At 43.8% G+C, this 20,562-nt stretch overlaps 1 protein-coding gene across 1 annotated transcript in view; it reads left to right on the top strand.

Moving 5' to 3' along the window:
* ADAMTS16 (ADAM metallopeptidase with thrombospondin type 1 motif 16) overlaps positions 1–20,562 on the top strand; it is a 149,810-nt gene that overhangs the window by 5,632 nt on the left and 123,616 nt on the right. Inside the window, exon 3 of the mRNA XM_038583954.1 lies at positions 844–1,169. Coding sequence (XP_038439882.1) covers positions 844–1,169 — 326 coding nt within the window. The remainder of the gene's footprint in view (positions 1–843; positions 1,170–20,562) is intronic.

Below are 20,562 nucleotides of genomic sequence, written 5' to 3'. Positions count from 1 at the left end.
CTCTGCAGGTCTGTGTGGGTGCCCTGAAATCTGACAGCCCCTTGGAGGCTTCTTGACATTTCAAAAAATGAGTTATTTGAATGTGTGTTAGGCTAGCATACTGTGAATTGGAGTGAGCAGAAGACCATGGTGTGCTTGGGGGAAGATGCTGGGTGGTAAACTCTGACGGAGTGTCAGGAATTCAGGCCTCTGAGCAGGTAAGTGGTGGGAGTCGGGGGGGCAGACCACACAGGAGCATTCCCACATGTTAGCATTTGGGATATGTCTGCATATGATTTGTAGGATTCCTTGACTTAACAATTAAATATTAAAATAGGAAGAAGCAAAGAATGCCCATCATAGTTGTCTTTTTAACTGCTTTCTGAGAAATCCTTGACATCTTCAAGCTAAAATTTCTTGTCAGCTCAATGAAGATCTCTATAAAAAAACAAAAAGCACAATTAAAAGAATATTTAGAACCATAACTGATTACATATTATCTTATCATGAGTGCAAAGTAAAATTTGTGAAATGTAATCCTAAAAGCCCATTTTCTGTTTTCTTTGATCTGTGATCACTTATTCCTTTGGAGCATCAGATTTTGTTGGATTGGGAATAGCACATCAGGGGCAACGGACACTTCACTAAAGTCCACTTTGAAGGCTTTCCCTTCTGACTCTGATTGTGCACATCCTAGAGCATGGATTTGAAGTGGACTCCATGCTGAAATTTCCTCCTATCATTTGGCAATGGATGATATTCCAAGACTGGCATCTGAATGATGTAATGTATTATATTCTAAGACTCCCCGATTCTTTTCAGAATTCTGATCTTACTCAGCCACACCTTCTCTTTGTCTTTCAGAATATGACCTGGTGTCTCCCTATGAAGTTGACCACAATGGAGACTTCTTGTCCCATGAGATCACGCACCCTCGGAGGCGGAAGAGGGCGCTTGCCCAGCTTGGAGTGGAGCCTCTCCATCTCCGACTGAAGGGTTTCAGGCATGATTTCCACATGGAGCTGAGAGCTTCCAGCAACCTGGTGGCTCCTGGATTTATTGTGCAGACACTGGGGAAGGGAGGCACTAAATCTGTGCATGCCTTCTCACCTGAGGATTTCTGTTTTTATCAAGGCTCTTTACGATCCCACAAAAATTCCACGGTGGCCCTCTCAACATGCAAAGGTTTGGTGAGTACAGCTCCTGCCACCTGTAGTGAGGTGTCAGGGTCAGTGGGGTGTGAAGGGCAGGGGGATGAGCTTTCCCTTGAGAGATTTTACTTGATTCCTACATTATTGCAGGACACATTTCTTCAGTCTGTAAAAGCAGGAGAAATTTGCCAAGTAATACTGTCTAAAATATGTTGTGCGGCCTTCTTTGGCCCATTTGGCGGTAGTGCATGTGCCCACGCTTCTGTTGTTGTTTTACAAGAACCTTGGAAGAGCATGCCAGCATGAAAATTAGACCTTATGGCCAGGTCTGAAGACAGGAACTTCTTGGGATGGTTCCACTGTAACTTTCTGGTCCATTGCTAGTGCTACAGAGATGTCTTCATTCTGAATAGAACAACAGTACTAAGCTGATTGGGTGGATTATTTGATCAGATGCCTGGAAGCACTTTACCCCCTCCATTCTGTTGAGGATCATGTGCTTACAGATTAGGGCGTTCATTCCAAATGCGGTGATGAATCCAGGTCCGGGTGATTCAGTTCTTACCAGACCGATGATTCTGTGGTACCTTCTCCATTTTCTTAGTATCTGATTTAGACACCGAACATCACTTGAATGCTTCTGGTGGTCCCTTTGCCGGGACCCTTCAGGAAGGAGCAGCTGGCCCCGTTGAGAAAATGCCCCAAGCTGAAATCTTAATGCCTTGTCTTTTAATTTTCTTAAATAATTCCATATTGTTAGGGAAGAAAAACTTAATGGATGCTTAGGGTCTGGAGTACATTAATCAGTCACACACAGATGCACAAGATAATGACTTCAGTAGCTGGGTGAAAATGTGTGCCCAAAACCTTTGAAGGTCTTGACCATATTAAAGGTTTGACAAACAGGTTTTTGAGCATTTATTACATTTCTAGAAAATGCTTTAAGTCTCTCTTAAATTTCTTTCTCTCTTTGGAAAGAGGGAACTCAGACTCTGCATCTTATAAAGATTTTGTATATGCGTGTGCGGCTACTGGATGCTGAAGGGGCACTTACTTGTAACCAGTCACTTCAAATTCTACATACATGCAAATGCTAAATCCTGCTAAACATTTTCAAGAACTGTGAACACCTGCTTTTCAGGGGAATCTGGAATGCGCTGATTCCATGTCTACCCTAATTTGTAAAGAGCTTTTGATTTGAGAATGGCTACAAAAGGGATTGGACAAGGATAAAGTGGTGATTTTTTTGGTATAATTTTTATGATTGAAGGCAGTGTGGCTGATTTCTTCCATGTTTTCCCAAGAAAAACAGATCTTCCTTAATTAGAAGGCAAGAACTCTTCATATAATGCACTAAAGGAAGAGATCTCTTCCTTGGCTTTCTTTAACGAAGGCTGAGACCGGAAATGGCAGCCATCTGTGTGGTAGGGAGGTGTGCCATGCCTTCAGAGCTCATATTTTTGGATTTGTTTGTGGTGATTGGGCGAGGTGCTTCCTATTAACCTAGAGGGGGTGCAGGCTCACTGACACCCGAGTCCTGTGAGCCAAGGCTCTCCCGATGGCTGAGCCATGCCCTGGAGTCCATCCCATGAGCAGAGCTGGCTGGCAGGAGCTTGAGATTTCTGATTCTCTTTGATCTCCATAGGAGTTAACGGCACAAGTTGTAAGTGACAACTGCATGTAAGATAAAGAAGTGAAAAAAAGCAGGAAAAAAAAGGCTCCTCTGGATAATGAACCTTGGAATTTAATATCTTGGTCCCTGGAATAGAAACCTGTATGTTTCCACCATTAATCTTCCAAGTACACTAAACTTAACTTCACTGATATTTTGTAGATGATCATTACAGACGTGACCTCAACTAGACTTATGAGTGAGGTTCAAGGGCATTTGCCATATGATAGGACAAATCAAAGGCATTTTAAAGGAGCAAAAAGGATGATAAGAAGTCCTTTGTCATTAGCCAGATAATAAACAATTTTGAATGGGATCGACCCTCAAGTAGCTGCCAAGTCTGTTATTTCCTTCTTGATTGATGGCTACCTCATGGCTCATCTTTCCAATCTCTTAAGGTATGAAGAAAAATGGCATATTATCACATTAGAGGAGGGCTCTTTTTTTCGTTTGTTTTTCTTATTGTTCTTGTTTTTTTAAATCTAATTAAATCCCAGGTAGATCTCAGTTAAGCTTTTTTTTTTCTTCAGTGTTTATGATTGACCCAGCTATCCACCAACAGTCAGGTGTCAGTAGAATTCTCTTTGGTTTACCTTCTTGTCCCTCACATCTTTTTGTAGATCTTCGTGGATAGAACATTTTGAAAACATCTTTGGTAGGGAGGGAAGAAAATCTATATTCTCTTCTTCTGATCTCACCTACAGTATGAGACTATCACCTGTAAGTTAAAATATGTTGCTTAGTGAAGAGTTTAATGTCTTCAGCTAGAGAACATGGTTGACAATTATGAGACAATGAAGTTTCCAATCTGATTGTTAGTTTTCTCCACTGGTTCTCTGCTTTTGTGTTTGGGAGCACTTTGCTCTAACAATGGATTTGAAGAACATCAGAATAGCTGATGGTCTTATTTATAGGAAATAAATATTATTGAAAAACTAAAATGAGTGTTTTCCTGAGGTTCTCTTGAATAATGAATGAGCTTCAGATCTGTGTTGCCTGATGAGAGAGACAGGGAACAGGCAGTGTCACTGCAGTGATGAAATAGGACACAACTGGGTGCCAAGAATTGCAGAGAGGGTGTGTCATCCTGCCTTGCAGGCACCCGTGGCAGCACCCATGTAGGGCTTTGGAGTAGTTTTGTCCAAGCTGAATCTTCACTGTAGAATTGGGGTGTGATGCCTGCTGGAGGAGGAATAGGATGCCCCAGGAAAGACTGCTAACATCTGTCAAGGTCACAGAACTTTCTATTGCATCATCTGTTAACTCTAGAAAGACCTCTAAAGTAGTCCTGATACTGCCACCAAGTATCTTGACTCAAAATATTTCTTATTTCACTAAGTAAGGTTATTTTTTTAAAAGGTAAATAAATAAATAAATAAATAAATAGCAGTGTGTGTAATTCCTATGTCTCTACCTGATTGACATCACAGGTGTGTTGTGATCACCCAGCACAGGCATGCGAAGGTGTATTGCAAAGCAGGTGCCTTTCAGGAATGACTGCTGGTGACGGTGCGGGAAATAGTGATGGCCAGGACAGTAGCAGAAGGAGCGACCCTAATTTACCGAGGATTTTGTGCCACATACTTGGTGAATAGCCTTCTGTTTGTTATGTTGCTTAGCCTAATGACCACACTAACAGATAGGTACTGTTTTTTTAAAAGACAGTTTTTTGATATGTAGTTCATACATTGTAGAGATATCCCCCCTTGGAAATGTGTAACTCGGTGGTTTGTAGTATATTTCTGGAGTTGTGCAAATCTCTCTACACCTAATCTGAGACTGTGCATCACCCCAGAAAGAAACCCCTGACAATCTCCATCCCCTCAACCCCCATGATTCCTAGACCTCATGAACCTTACCTTCTATCCCTATAGATTTGCCTAATCTGGCGATTTCTCATAAAAGGAAGCATGCAACATGTGGTCTTTTGTGACTGACTTCTTTCCTGTAGTATAATGTCCATGTTGTAAGATGTATCAAAACTTCATTATTTTTATTGCTAAATAATAATCCATTGTACATATATACCACATTTTTATTTATCCTTTCAGCTGTTGGTGGATATTACTGTCTGTACTCTCTTTGGCTGTTGTCAATAACACTGCTATGTGTGTACAAGTTCTCGTGTAGACATACAGTTTTCTCTTGGGTTTATACCTAGAAGTGTAATTGCTGGATCCTATGGAAGTTCTATGTTTCATGTTTTGAGGGATTTCTGGACTGTTTTACACATTAGCTTTCCCATTTTGTATCCTCCCAACAATGTATGAGGATTCTTATTTCTCCACATTCTGGTCAGCTCTTGTCCATCCTTTTCTTACAGCTGTCCTGGCGAGTATGAAGCAGTGTCTCACGTGGATTTGGGTGGCTGCATAGAGATCACTGGAGATAGCTTGTTTTTATTCTTGTCATTGTTTAGTTAGTGTTTTTCCCCCCCTTCGGGCACTTTGAATATGGCATCCACTGCCTCTTGACCTCTGTCGTTTCTCAGGAGAAGTCTGCTGTTTATCTTCTTGCAGTTTATTGTGCATAGGAGTTGGGATTTTTGTATGGCTGTTTCAAGATTCTCTTTTTGTCTTTGTCTTTCTGCATTTTTACTGTGACGTGTACAGGTGTGAGTATCTTAGTGTTCATCCCACGGTACCCCCATGATGAATATATTGATGTGCTTGTTACTGTACTACATTCCTCTGAGGCTCCCCTCATTTTCCTTAATTTGCTTTTTCCTCTGTGTCTTCAAATGGCAACATCCTTCTCAGTTTATCTTCAAATCCACTGATTCTTTGCTGGCAGCTCAAATCTACTATTAAGTTTCTGTAGTGAAGTTTTTGTTTGCGATATTGTACTTTTTAACTCTATAATTTCTATTTGATTATTTTTATAATTTCTCTTATTCTGGGATCCCTGGGTGGCGCAGCGGTTTAGCGCCTGCCTTTGGCCCAGGGCGCGATCCTGGAGACCTGGGATCGAATCCCACGTCGGGCTCCCGGTGCATGGAGCCTGCTTCTCCCTCTGCCTATGTCTCTGCCTCTCTCTCTTTCTCGCTCTGTGACTATCATAAATAAATAAAAATTTATTAAAAAAAAAAAAAAAAAAAAAAAAAAATTTCTCTTATTCTGTATTTTGGAAGACATCTTCATTAGACCTAGTTTAATTCTTTAGATATAGTTCCCTTTGGTGCCGTGAACATATTTATAATAGTTGCTTTGAAGTATTTGCCAATAAAACCTAACATCTGGGTCCTCTTAGAAGCAGTTTCTGTGCCTGTCTCTTTTCATGTGTAGGGGCCACACTTTTCTGTTTCTTTGCATGTCTCACAATTTTCTGCTAAGGATTGAGCATCACAGAGAATATACTGTATAGCAACTCTAGATACTGGCCATACTCTGCAGCTCCAGGGCTTGTTGCTATTCTGTTTTCACTTGCTGGTTTAGTGACTTGGCAGGACTAGTTCAGAGAAGTCTGTTCTCCATGTAGCGTGCAGCCTCTGATGTTGCTTCTTGCAGGGTGCAACCTAGAGCATATGCACATTCTTCCAGGAACCTGTGCTGGTCTGCGGCAGTTGGTATCACACCACCTGTAAATCTGTGCTAACTGCTAGCTGATTGTGCTTTTTGTCTGTTTATTTTGTACAACACCCTTGGGCATGAATTGCTCTACTAAAGTATAGCACCTTTGGAGGGTTAGGGACAAGCTCCTGCATAGCTGCTTCTCTTCAGTGAAATCAAACTGGAGCAATTTTTGATTCAGAGTAATGGTAATACAGAGAGAGACAGAGAGAGAGAATATTTTTAGCAGTTAAATGATAATTTCACTGGAGAGAAGATCTGTATCACCCCTCACGCTTACATTTGGGGAATCTCCACTAGGTGCTTTTATTAACACATTTTACAGATCATTGCCCAAGATCACTTATCGTCCCAATTTTACAGATGACTCCCAAGATAATTCTTAAAAGAGTGGGATTTGTGCATAGGTAACCTGACTCGAGAGAACCCGCACTTCAAACCACAGAACACTTTTACTTCCCAGTACCACCAGGCTACTGCTGCCCTATAGGGACCTGCAGGATCATTTACATGAATTTTCATGCCATCATCTCTGAACATTCCTGTAAGGGGTCATGATTTTCTCATTTGGTTTCTGCCTCAATGCCCCCTTCCTCCTCATGTAGTCCTCTCAGAACTTAGTCTCCTCATTTATGGTGTAGTAGGAGCTTCTCTTAAAATATAAATGGATTCATCATGTAATTATTTATTTACAGATTTGGGGTTTTTAAGAAGAGTTTATTTATTTATTTTGAGAGAGAGAGAGAGAGATAACACAAGTGAGGGAGAGACACAGAAGAAGAGGGAGAAACAGACTCCCCACTGAGCAGGAAGCCCAATGCAGGAACTCAATCCCAGGACCTTGGGACCATGACCTGAGCCAAGGGCAGACGCTACACTAACTGAGCCACCCAGGTGCCCCTACAGATGTGTTTTTTTATATCAGGTGGTGAGCTCTTCAAGAAACCTTCTTTTATTCATCTTTGTATCCCCAAGTTCTTGTTAACATAAGCCAACATTTTTTCTTGCAGTGAATACTTGTATTTCAAATTTACCAAAAAAATACTATATTTTCTCTATACCTCTTTGAGGTATAAATAACTATGCAGTTAATTTTATAACTCATTTTATATGATTTCTTTCCATGACTAATGCCAAACCCCCTGAATTTTCTGTTGAAGCTTTTAGTTTACTCAGAAATGTTTTTTTCTGGTAAGATTTCTGGCAAACTTTTTAAAAACTCCCATTAGTCAAAACTGTTAATGAGGTTCCTTTAGATATGCATTCTATTGCATATGACAGGATTAGATTTTCTTAAAGGATTTTATGCAAGTTCTGTACTTGGATTATCACTTTAGCTCCTTCCTCCCCCCCAAAGAATAGCAAGTGTGTCAGTTACCCTTGGCACAAAATCTGTGTGAAATTTAGCTCCTCTTACATAAAGCATTGTGTTTATTAGAGCTTTAATGCATAGGATACATATCACTTCTCCTAAAATCGAATTATTCTTTTGCTTTCAACAATGTTGGAAAGCTTGTAAATGCCACAGCGCTCTGCTATGTTTAAGAATTCCCTCACTTGGTTGGAGACTTACCCAGAGCCCTGGTTTGAACTGTCGTAGGTTTGATTCCCAACCTCAGACTCCAGGGATTCTCTGGAAACTCTAGTCATTGAGAGTTTTTCTGCAGCACCCAATAAATCCTAGGAAACTGTCTGAAATATTGCCAGACTTCTAACATACTTTGAGAAATATTCTGGAGCCAGTAAAATAAAGCAGGAGCAGAAGGGAAAAAACCAGCGCAAGAATGGTCAGAAGAGATGAATTTTTAAGAGCAGCATCACAACCTGAGAAGGCTGGTGATGGGATAACCAGGTTGGAAATATGTGAGTCTCGGGAGGCATGTAATAAAATAATAGAAAAACTAAGGTTTTAGAGGAAGTAGAGCCAAAGTTGGTAGTTATTAGGAAATTTAAACGTGAGTGTGGGGAACCAGAGGAAAGCACTGCATAAATACATATGTTTTTGCTAGTTCCTTAAGAATAAACGTAGTAAAGGGTGCCTGGGTGGCTCAGTGGGTTAAGCATCCAACTCTTGACTTCGGCTCAGGTCATGATCTCAAGATCCTGAGATTGAGTCCCATGTTAGGCTCCATGCCCAGCAAGAGCCTGATCAAGGTAACATTTTGATAATCTTTTATACTTGAGGCGACCTACAGATTTTTCTATTAGCTTACCATTCATTGTAAACAAAAATGAGATTTTTAGAGGAATTTAATTATAAAATCTATAGTTTTGTTTCAATCCCCTTATTTTCCAGATGATGAACCTGAGCCTCAGGGGGGTGCCGTGACATGGCCGGTATCATCAAGCCAGGTAGATTTAGACAGGTGTAGGACGCACGTGTCCAGATTCTCAGCCCAGTGGTTTGCACTGATCACACTGGATGCTCATACTTGTTCGTATACTGGGGAACCAGTTGAAGGAGTGTAAATGTTAGAATATTTGGCAGAGATTTTACAAATAAAGTAAAAGTAAATGATGTAGGCCAGATAGCAGTGGGGAGGGGACAGATGGCAGGCTTCCCTTCTACTTGGTGGTCAGCACTGCAGTCCTCATCAGGACGCTTCCCCCAACACCACTGAGGACAGCCCTCACATGGACACTCATGGTTGGTAGAATATTTGGTGAAACGATCATTAGAAGGTGCCCTTATGTCCACAACCAGCATGACTAGGATTTCCTCCATCGGCAACATCTGCCTGAGACAGCCAAACGGGTCTCCTTGAGGAAGCAGGAATATGATTCCTGTGATCCTTTCCTCTGGGGAATAATCCACGTCTAGGATCCTCTGAAGGACAAGGATACTTGAAGCCTGCTTTTCTAGGGAGTGACTATTCTAGAGCAAGTCCAGCCCAGTCCAGAGAGTAAGAGGATCCTGCCTGCCTGAGGTTCAGCCAGAGCAAGACAGTTATTTTCTTCTTAACTGTCACTTTCCGTGACCACACATCTCAAAATGCCTGCTCTTCCCCTCCTCCACACATACTTCCTAGCCTTTTCCCTGCTGTGCTTTCCTTGCTCTCTACTGTTGCCTGTATCAATCATGGTCCACTTAGAACACAGAAACCACACAACTTGAGAGAAGTAATGCAATGCACTAAACAGGTAACCACTGAAACATTAAGAAGAGAGCACTGAAGCTTTACAGGATAGCAAATGCAGGAGGAAGCGGCCACTGCCCCTGGGGTGGGGGCGGGGGGGGGCACCCAGCGAAGAGGTTGTGATTATTGCAATTCAGCTACCTGCTGAGGGTTCACCTCCGGGGGGCGGGGGCGGGGGGGGGTGGGCAGCTGGTGCTGGACTCTGAGGGGGCTTGTGCTGGTGCTTCAGGTGATGTAACCTGGGACAGGACGCTGCTGCCCAGGGAAGAGGTGGACAGGAGCAGGAAGGAGATGGGAGGTGGGGCAGCAAGGCAGGAAGTGCGGGGGGTGGGGGGACAGGACGGGGCAGGAACTCGTTCTTCTGCCTCCCCCGTGTGCAGCCGGTCGCTGGAAGGCCTGCGATCAGCAGCCAGAGGAGGTTGCAGAGTAGGGCGGTGTTCCCAGTGTTCCCAGTGTTCCCAGTGTTCCCGGCGTGCCCGCGCGTGGCTCGTGGAGCGCAGGAGGGGAGCTGGGGGCTGAGCACACTGGAGACATTTGCTGTTCTACTGATGCTCCATTCCCCTGTTTTTCCAGGTAGGAATCATTTTTACTGACTTTGATTCCTCTAATAATAGTCATCATCCTTTGTCCTTTTTTGAACATATTCTTCACTTACTTAAGAGTTTACTTTTTAAAGGAAAAACAGCGTATGTTTTAAAGACATTAGATCAAATAAATCCACCATTTTAAAATCGTGAAAACTGTTAATTTCAGATTATTTTTTCTATAATTTCTGTGAAATTATAGGGAAACTAAATAAAAATATCTCATTTGCACATTCATAGTCTCAAGAAATGTAGGCAGGATTCTTCTTTTCCTTACCATCAATTGATTATAAATGGACATATCCAATAGGGTATACATTGTCAATATAGTTCAAAAGTTATCACTTTTAAAACAAAAATTAAACTAAGAAAGTTAAAAAAGGTCCACATGCTATTACTCACAGAGTTTATAGTGATGCTATAATGACTGGCTGCCCTTAGTTTTAAAATGGTTCTAAAATAGCAGAGAGCTTCAATAGGCAATGATGTGATATAGCCAATCATCCCGATTTTCTGTCATTGAATAATTGTATCTCCAACCCTTAAAACATTAGAAATTTGGAGCAAAAACATGTAAAATGAAATGTAGTTTAAGAAAGTTGGTGATTTATTTAGTGCACAAAGTCTGTGAAAAATATTTGCCTTGGTGAACTTAAGGTCATGTCATTCCATTGACCTTACATTTCCACTTGAGTACATTGTATGTTTTCTCTCTTAACACAAAAAGCAGGGTCTGTCCCTCAACTATGATAAGCCACATTTAAGTTCATGGTTCTCAGGAATCCTTTCAGGACCTCCAGCACCCAACAGTGCTCCTGGCCCATGGAAAGAATTGGATGGATGGATAGATGGATGGATGGATAAACAGATAGATGGATTGATGGTAGATGATGGATGGTACATGAATGGATGGGTGGATGGATAAATGAATGAATGGGTGGGCAGATGGATAAAAAGTCCTTGCTTTAGATATGAGTTCCATCTATGCTGGAGACAGTTCCAGCATCCAGAGAGAGGGTGGAGACACTATAAAAAGCTCTATCAAGAAACAGTTTTTTTAAGATTTTGTTTTATTTATTTATTTATTTATTTATTTATTTATTTATTTATTTATTTATTTATTTATTTATCTATCCACCCGTGAGAGACACACAGAGGCAGAGACACAGGCAGAGGGAGAAACAGGCTCTCTGTGGGAAGCCTGATGTGGGACTCAATCCCAGGACCCTGAGATCATGACCTGAACCGAAGGCAGAGGCTCAACCACTGAGCCACCCACGTTCCCTATCTAGAAACAGTTCTGAGTTTGGAAAGCATGCACTTGCCATACAGTCACCACATGGATCCATGTCTCCTGGGTTCCTGGGAACATACTTCCACAGCAAGGAAGAGAATAATGCCAGTGCTGTTCACATTCACATAGTCTCAGGAAAGGACCCCTGGGAGTGAGCACTTTTCCAGGCCTACCCATATGAGTAACTTCTCTAATGACAGAGAGAGTCTTTAAACAAATTTTAAATAAACATTGCAGTATATTTGACAGGTGACAGGATATGATCTAATTTATATAGAGTACAGTTCAAAGAACTAAGTGGATTTGTCCACCTCTTAGCTTGTTATGTGTTGTTGAGTGAACATAAGTACACGATTGTGTCTCTGTGTGTTGGACACATGTCTTCTTTAGTTATCTAGTTTATGACAAGAGCGGGATTACCTATTGCACATGAGGATTTCTGAGGAAGGGCATTCTTTCCAACTTGAATCCTTCTCAAAAAGTGATGCAGCACATTTATTCTATATAAACTTTCAGGGATAAAAAGCTGGCATTTACCATAAAACAAGAAAAAATCCATTTCTACTTTGTTATTTGTTATATTATTTGTTATATTAAATATTAAGCATTTTTAAAATTGAAATCCAGAACCAAGCTAATCAATAAGGGGAGTCTGCTTCTCTTTCTCCTTCTGCCCCTCTCCACTGCACGTTCTTTCTCTCTCTCTCTCTTTCTCTCTCTCTCTATCTCTCTAATAAATAAAATCTTTAAAAAAAGAAAGAAAGAAACTGCCCATGTTGCAGTGTAAGCAGGTTCAAGTCAACTTGAGGAACCAGGAGATAGAGTTACACTGACCTTCAGAGAAGCCTCATGGATGAAATGGGGATAAAATGAGAAAATATTTTATTTACACTAGAGCCTTTTGGGTGATTTACTTGAAAGCACTTCGGATGATAAAAAGACACATCATTCGGGCAAACGATTTAAAACACAAGAGTGTTGTTTATGCAACATTTGGAAGCATAGGTTATGCCCACGCGTTTATGATGTCTTTCCTCAACACCTGGGAGATGACTTTGTGCTTAATAAGGTATCATAAATGAGGAAGTTGCCCAGAATAGCTGACATCTTGACTCTGCATTCCCCCTGTGGCAGCCAGAGGAGCCAAAAACCTGGTTTTATTTGCAGAGATTAATCTCTAACTGAAGCTGGGGGAGTTTTGACTATTCCCATTGCAGGTCATCATTAGGTAATAAAATGAAGAATGATGGATTGCAGGATAATAAGCCAGAAGAGAAGCTAGGCTATTTTACAACTCAGTTCCGTGACCAGCTGAAACATGCACGTATATGTGCAAGTATTAGGAGAGTAAATCGTGAATATTTAAATATGTAAACGCCTTGCCTGGGTAAGGGTGCCATATGCAGAACCATAAGTCATCGTGTGTTCCTTACGAGGGCCAATACTATGAGTTAGGCTTTCCTTCACCATCTAGTATCATTATTCTGAATTTCGAATATTGCTTTGGTTCATAACATAATTATATTTACAACCTAAAAACTTTTTTGGGTCTAATATCAATCGTAATTTCCTACCTCTGCCTCCAGTAATCCAGTCTACTGTCCACTGGGGAGAAGCTTAGGAGCTTACTCATTCTAATAAAATTGAGCTTACTGATCCCTAACACTTTCAAGTTCCCTGTGGTCAGCCCTCTGAAAGAGTAATATCTGCGTCACATCTTCCTGTACCAGAGGAAGAACTAGAGCCGCTCAGTTTATGAGATTTGTAGAAGATAGCTAGTGCCCACGTATTTGAAATGACCCCCAGTCTAAAGTCTTGAAAGAACTGAATCCCCAGGCTGCTGAGGCTGCAGGGACTTTGTGGGGCGACTGTTTTCTCTGAATTTTGTTCTAAATACAGACTAGGTCATGTAAAAGTTTACATGTATGTAGGCTAATGAAAGGACTCCTTATATTTATTTTAAACTTATTTTTTTAAGATTTTATTTATTCATGAGAGAGAGAGAGAGAGAAGTAGAGGGAGAAGCAGGCTCCATGCAGGGAGCCTGATGCGGGACTCGATCCCAGGACCCCGGGATCACACCCTGAGCTGAAGGCAGACGCTCAACCACCGAGTCACCCAGTGGTCCCTATTTAGACTTTAGAAACTTAACACCCCAGCTTCACCTCAGGGTGGAGTCCCATGTGTGCACCCATGGCTTCAGCCTCACAGGAACGGTCAGAGTCCCTGGGACGTCTGTGCCTTTAGATGTATAGGGAACACGCAAGGTGTGAACTGATGTGGGCACTAATGTCTTCAAATGTGAACCATTTTAGTAAGAAGAATTTGATGGTGTCACAGATTGCCATTTAAATATAAAAATGTCTTAAGGCCTACCGAAAATTAAATTGTTGAGAGGCAGTCTTCGGTCACATACAAACCAACCAGTGAGTCGGGTCGTATAAGGAGACTTTAATCAAAGTGCCATGTAGTCAGTAACACGATCAGAAGAGAATATCCGTTCTCCAACCAGGAGGGCCGAGCAAGGTCAGTTACATCTTGAGATGGTATCACGTTCTGTTGTATCCTTTGCAAATTAATCCCCTCCTCTGGCAATTATTCACAGTTCAGATTTCATTGTCAGCCCGTGTGCTATGAAATGGATTCGATTTAGAGATTTGCAAGGGGTCAGTTTTGTTTGATCTCGGTTTCAAAGTCAGCCCCAGCCAACTTCTGCTTTCTCTGGCTTCAGCCCTTTTATCTGCCCCTTGTCACAGGTGTGGCCCCGTGGGCTCTGTGGGGGGATGGAGAGGCCGAGCCCAGCTGCTGTGGACCCGGTGCGCATGTGGGGAACCTTGTAGCGTCCATCAGTGTAACTCACGGTTTACTCTTACATTTTGGAAAACAGACGTGGCAGTGTCAAAAAGTCTGGCTGTTGGTGCCATCATGCGATCTAGATGCTCGTGGGGGAATTCCTGTTCAGCTGAGTGCAGGAATCCAGTGTGCACAGGCTTGTAACCCACCCTCCATCCGCCTCGGGCAACCAGTGTGCACGGGGCCATAACCCACCCTCCATCCACCGTGGGCATCCAGTGTGCACGGGGCCTTACGCAACCTCCAGCCACTGAGGGCATCCAGTGTGCACAGGGCCGTAACCTACCCTCCATCCACGCATGCTTCCTATTCTGTTGTCATGTTAATCATCTCCTTAGAGCCTAAATTTTCAGCTCGTGCCCAGACAGTAGCCTCTGGTAATATTTTTTCTCTCGTGGGAAAAGCAAACCATCCTTAGACTTTGGCTTGCTTGGCGGGTCTTCTGATACGGGGTTCCTGTGCTCCTGGCAAGCAGACAGTGCGGGGCACGGGGATGCTTTCTCGCAAACGCGGTTGACCTGGCTGTTCTCTCTTCCAGCATACCCACTGCTTTTCTCCAGCTCCTAAACCAGAGGGCGGGGAAGAAACTGAACCTGCAGTTCTGCTAATCCTCCATGTGCCCTGGTCCCCCTGTGTCATGTAGTCCGTGTTTGGTTCTTGTGGAGCAAACACATGGTGAATTCTGCTTTCCCACGGGAACGTTTGTGTTAATGTATGTGTCAGTGATGCAGTTTCATGCTTTTAAGTAAAACATGAAAATGGGTCCATTATAAAGAGGGAAGATAACTGATGAGCACCTACTGTATGCCTGGAATTTTTGCATGCAGATTCATTGCATACCTCACTACTGCATTTCATTGTACTTGCATTTTGAGAAGAGCTTTTATTCCCAGTTTGTGTTAGAGAGTCTGAGAATAAGACAGATTATGTAACCTGCCTACAGCTGCCGTCTAGCAAGGGTCAGAGCCTGATTCTGAGACATGCCCATTGGGTCACAGAACACATGACGGGCCTTGTCCCCATGCACCCATGTCCCCACCCAGGGACATTGTCTGTCTGTGTCCTTGGAGTCTAATGGGTTGGACAACATTGGACCTTGTCAGCACAAGGAGAACTTAGGTGTCCAACACCTGGCTTTCAATCACTTGGGTGCCTGTGTTGGGGGTAGCTAGTATTTCTGCACAGTCTCGCTCAGAAAGTCCTGATTCCTCCTGAGAATTCTGGAGAGCTTATGTGTCTGTCACAGCTTCAGTGGTTATCAGCTTACAGGATCATATAGGTTAGTAGTAAAACAAACAAACAAACAAACAAACAAAAAAAAAAAAAACAGAAAGAGAGACAGGCAGAGAGACATAGAACATACATGGAAAGCATTTTTTAATCCAAAATTAATCAAGGAAGGCTACAGAAATTTCAGATTTTAAATAGTGGCTGGCCCCCCTAATTCAGCCTGGCTCACAGCTGGTGGGTCCCACGCATTTCTTGTGGACACCTCAGCAGTATTTCTAATGACATTATATCCTTTCACTGTGCTTGAGCCAGAGACACACGCAGAGTATTGACAGAAAGGCAGCTTCGAAGCATTGTGGTAACGGCCACCGCTGGCTGACCAACAGGTAACAGAGAGCTGGTCCCCAGGGCATTCTCTTACGTTTTCTCTTGTGAAGAAAAAAATATAACTTGTCAGGGATTGTCTTTGCTAATGAAATACACCACACTCCTTTAGAAACTTTTCAACTGCTGGATTTTGGGGAGGTGGGGTTGGTAATGAGCATGAATAATTCCATAGGCCTGGGAGCTGCCCTGTGATCTCCAGGTTTGTGACCCCGGCAGGGGCATGCTCTCCTTCCTTCCTTCTTCTTCCTTTCTTTCTTTCTTTCTTTCTTTCTTTCTTTCTTTCTTTCTTTCTTTCTTTCTTTCTTTCTTTCTTTTCTTCTTTCTTTCTTTCTTCTTTTTCTTTCTTTCTTTTTTTCTTTTTCTTTCTTTCTCTTTTGCTTTCTTCCTTTTCTTTCTTTACTGGCATCTTTATTTTTTTTAATTTTTAAATTTTATTTAAATTCAATTTGCCAACATACAGTATAACACCCAGCACTCATCCCGTCACGTGCCCCCACTCAGTGCCTGTCAGCCTGTACCCCATCTCCTTACCTACCCACCTCCTCTTCTGTAGCCCTGTGTTCATTTCCTAGAGTTAAGAGTCCCTCAGGGCATGTCTCCTTCTCTGATTTTCCCACTCAGTTTCCTTCCTTCCCTTATGGTCCCTTGCACTATTTCTTATATTCCCCATATGAAAGAAGCCATATGATGATTGTCCTTCTCCGACTGACTGGGAGCTCGGTGTGTAGTGTCTCTAAAAGCTCCACTGAGGCCCCGTTTACACAAGAGAACATTAAGACGGCCAGCGCAGAGGACGGTGACTGGTCAGCAGGAGCACAGCGCACCCACAACCCCATTGTGGGCTCTCCTGCCGCCCCCGGGGACACCCGTGCCACCCGCAGGCCCTATGGTGCCCACCCCAGCCCACAGCCCATTCTGCTTCCTGAATAACAGTTTTGTGTGTTCTGCATGTTTCTTAGGACTCAACTCACCCCGTACGAGGGTTTGGTTTGGCTGCTCCGGCTCCGCGTGATGCACTCAACCCACCCACGTGCACCAGCCTTCCCGTGGCCAGTGCGGGCTGTGCTGGCTTTATCTGGTCACTCATGGATGGATGTTTGAGGTGTTCATGCTCGATTTCTTTATTTCCCCAAATCCGGCCTGACAAGTCTGTTCTGAGGGTTATTTTTTTTTTTTTAAGATTTTATTTATTTATCATGAGAGACACAGAGAGAGAAGCAGAGACACAGGCAGAAGGAGGAGCAGGCTCCCTGCAGGGAGCCCGATGTGGGACTCCATCCCAGGTCTCCAGGATCACGCCCTGGGCCTAAGGTGGGTGCTCAACCCCTGAGCCACCCGGGTGCCCCTGTTCTGAGGTTTACTGATGATGATAAGGGCATCCAGTTCTTGGAACCAAGGCAGGGCCATGATAGGTGATCAATAATCAATACAAGCATTTTAATATGACTAACACAAACAGGGTATGACCAGCCTGGAACCTGGAGATGAAGGGGCACCGTCTTGAGGGACTGAATGTCCAGTTGGGGAGAGAGATACTTCCAGTGACGAGTCAAGGCTGGGAAGACAGCGGATATTTGGGCTCAGTGTCCACTGGATAAGTCCTTGTCAGGATTTGCCTGCATGCCTACAGCGGTGCAGAGGGAAGGGTGCCACCGAGTCACACACTGGGAGGGACTGAGTGTGTGCAGAAAGCATGGCTTGTAGAACCAGTTGACGACACCCTGGGGACCCATGACCTCTGATGAGAAACACATGTGGCCACCCCATGCCATGACTGTCACCCACTTCTCTGCCCCGCCGACCCAGGCTGTGGCTGTCCGGCTCTGCTCTGACCTCCCCACTCTGCCCTTGACCTGTTGGCTATCCTTTCCCAGCGAGCACAGGGGTTTGCACATTGCCTCCAGTCTTCCAGCTTCCCACAGGCTGCCCCCGATTTTAGAAATACATTCTGCTGTCTTGATTGACATCACTAAAATCTCTCTTTCTCTCTGTCTCTGTCTCTTTGTCTCTCTCTTTGCCACTTTTGCACTGGGAAATAGCTGTGAGTTTATCCTCTGAAAAGATAGGACCTGGGTTCTAGGACCCTCACACAGTTGCCCTCACCATCTGAGGAGAGGCAGAGTCAGGACTTGAACATGATCTTTGGCCTCTGGAGCCACCATTTGCCATTATTTTGTTGCTGTGGGTGCCACCAGGCTAGAGCTAATACTGCCTGGCATTAAGAGCAACAGGACAGCAGGCAAGTCCCCACTCCCCCCACCCCATCACTGCAGAAAGCCCCAGGCCAGTAGAGGGTGGATGGGGTGTGCGTCAGGAAGCAGGGTGAGTGGGCATGGAGGCCCTGAGGCCAGAGCGAGCCCCGTATCCCTGGGACAGGAGCAGTGGCTGGCACTGCGGAGCATCCTGAGTGCCCGGCAAGACCTCGGGAGCAGAGCCCAGGAGTTAAACCAACACAGGCCGGAGGGTGATGCTCCTGGAAGCCTGAACATGCCCGGCACAGATCGTGTTTGCAAGTCAGAGGACATCGCTGCAAGGTTGCAAGTAAGGAGAGATCTGGTTCATGCTTCCTCTATGACCCCTGGCCCAAATTAAAGGTAGAGAAAAATCAGAAGGAGAACCAGAATGGAATCAGCAGATGGTGAGCGCGGCTCTCTGGGAGTGGCCGTGGACACGGATCACAGGGATGGCTCGGAAGGTTGTGCAGTTTGAACAAGCTCCTGCCTGATGGTTGTTACTGTAGTGATCATCAACCTCATCACCATAGGCTGGCAAATCTGTCACTTGTGGATATTTTGCAAACACACAACGTCAGCGGCTGCCATGTAGGGCCATAGGGCCATTGCGGTGGCTCTAGTCTCTGTGTGGCCCACAGCCTCCCCTCCAGTACCCTCACGGCCCACTCCTCATCCAAGACCTGAGATGCCACCTGCCCCAGGAGGCCTACCTGGCTGCCCTATTCAAAACCAAAGCCTCCTTTCACGTCTTCCTAATGTCCTCTTCATTCTGTATTTGTTTTTGTTTTTGTTTTTTTTAATAGACATCCTTTATCGCAGGCTTAGGTTTACAGCAAAATTGCTGAGTTTGCACTGACCCTACAGTCACCCGACATCCATAATTCACATTTGGGCTGCATGTTGACATCATATGCTCTGTGGGTGGACAAAAGTTAGTGACGTGACTCCAGAACAGTGGTGTCACCCAGAGTCATTTCAGTATACTAAGGTCCTATGCTCTGCCTTCTTATGCCTCCTTCACACTGACCCCTGATGTCCACTGATCTTTCTCTTCACCATCTCTGTAGTTTTGCCTTTTCTGGACTGTCCTAGAGTTGGAATCACATAGCACGTGGCCCTTTCAGGTTGGCTCCTTTCATGGAGTAATATGTATCTAAGGTTCCTCTGTGCTTTTTCTGGGCTTGATAGCTCACTTCTTACTAGGGCTGCCTGGTATTTCATTGTATGGGTGGACCCCAGTTTATTGACCCATCCACCTGCTGAAGGACATCTTGGTTGCGTATTAGTACAGCTGCTATGAATATCTGTGGGCACATTTTTTGTGTGGACATAAAGTTTTCACCTCTTTTGGGTAAATGCCAGAGAGTATGATTGCAGATCTTATAGTAAGAGTGTGTTTAGTTTTGTAAGAAACCACTAATCTGTCTCCAGAGTGGCTGCGCCGTGTTGCATCCCAGCAGTGAGCTCCACACTCAGCAGCACAGGGTGCTGTCCCTGTTCTGGGTCCTTCTCATCCTAATGGGTGTGCGGTCTTGTGTCACTGGTGTATTCACTTGCATTTCCCTTATGATGTGTACAGTGGAACATCTTTTCATAGGCTTGTTTGTCGTCATCTGCATATTTTATTTGGTGAGGTGTCTGGTAAGGTCTTTGGCCTGGTTTTTAATTGTGTTTGCTTTCTTGTTGTTGAGCTTTATCATTTTCTTACCATTGTGTCCTTGATCCATGATGACTTTAACATATAATTTCTCCCGGACAGTGGCATGTCTTATTTTTCCCTCGACCATGTCTTTCCCAGAGTGGAAACTAAATTTTAATGAAGTTCAGCATATCAGTTATTTCTTTCATGGATCATGTCAGTGGTGTATCTAAAAAGTCATTGCATACCCAAGGGCATCTAGATTTTCTCCTCTGTCAACTTCCAGCAGTTTTATAGTTTTGCATTTTATAGTAATACAGTTGAATTAATTTTTGTGAGAGGGGTATCGTCTGTGTCTAGATTCACTTCTTTGCCTGTGGTCATCCAGTTGTTGAAAGAATTGTCATTGCTGCATTGTTCTGCCCTTGCTCCTAAGCCAGAGATGAGTTAACTGTACTTATGTGGGTCTGTTTCTGGGCGCTCTGTCCTGTTCCATGGATGTATCTGTCTCTGCTCCCTCTAGGAACACACTGTCTTCATTACCGTAGCTTTATATGTTTTGAAGTCCCTCGTGTCGTGTCAGAACTATGGCTGGGGGATCCCTGGGTGGCTCAGCGGTTTAGCGCCTGCCCTTGGGCCAGGGTGGTGCAATCCTGGAGTCCCGGAATCGAGTTCCACGTCGGGCTCCTGGCATGGAGCCTGCTTCTCCCTCCTCCTGTGTCTCTGCCTCTCTCTCTCTATGCCTATCATAAATAAATAAATAAATCTTTAAAAAAATTTAAAGAACTATGGCTGTTCTTCCACCTTCATATTGACTTGAGTGGTCTGCATCT

The sequence above is a fragment of the Canis lupus genome, chromosome 34 (genome assembly GCF_011100685.1).
Source record: "Canis lupus familiaris isolate Mischka breed German Shepherd chromosome 34, alternate assembly UU_Cfam_GSD_1.0, whole genome shotgun sequence".
Lineage (NCBI taxonomy): Eukaryota > Metazoa > Chordata > Mammalia > Carnivora > Canidae > Canis > Canis lupus.
The sequence above is the reverse complement of the archived record's forward strand: the minus strand, read 5'-3'. Positions and strand labels throughout refer to the sequence as shown.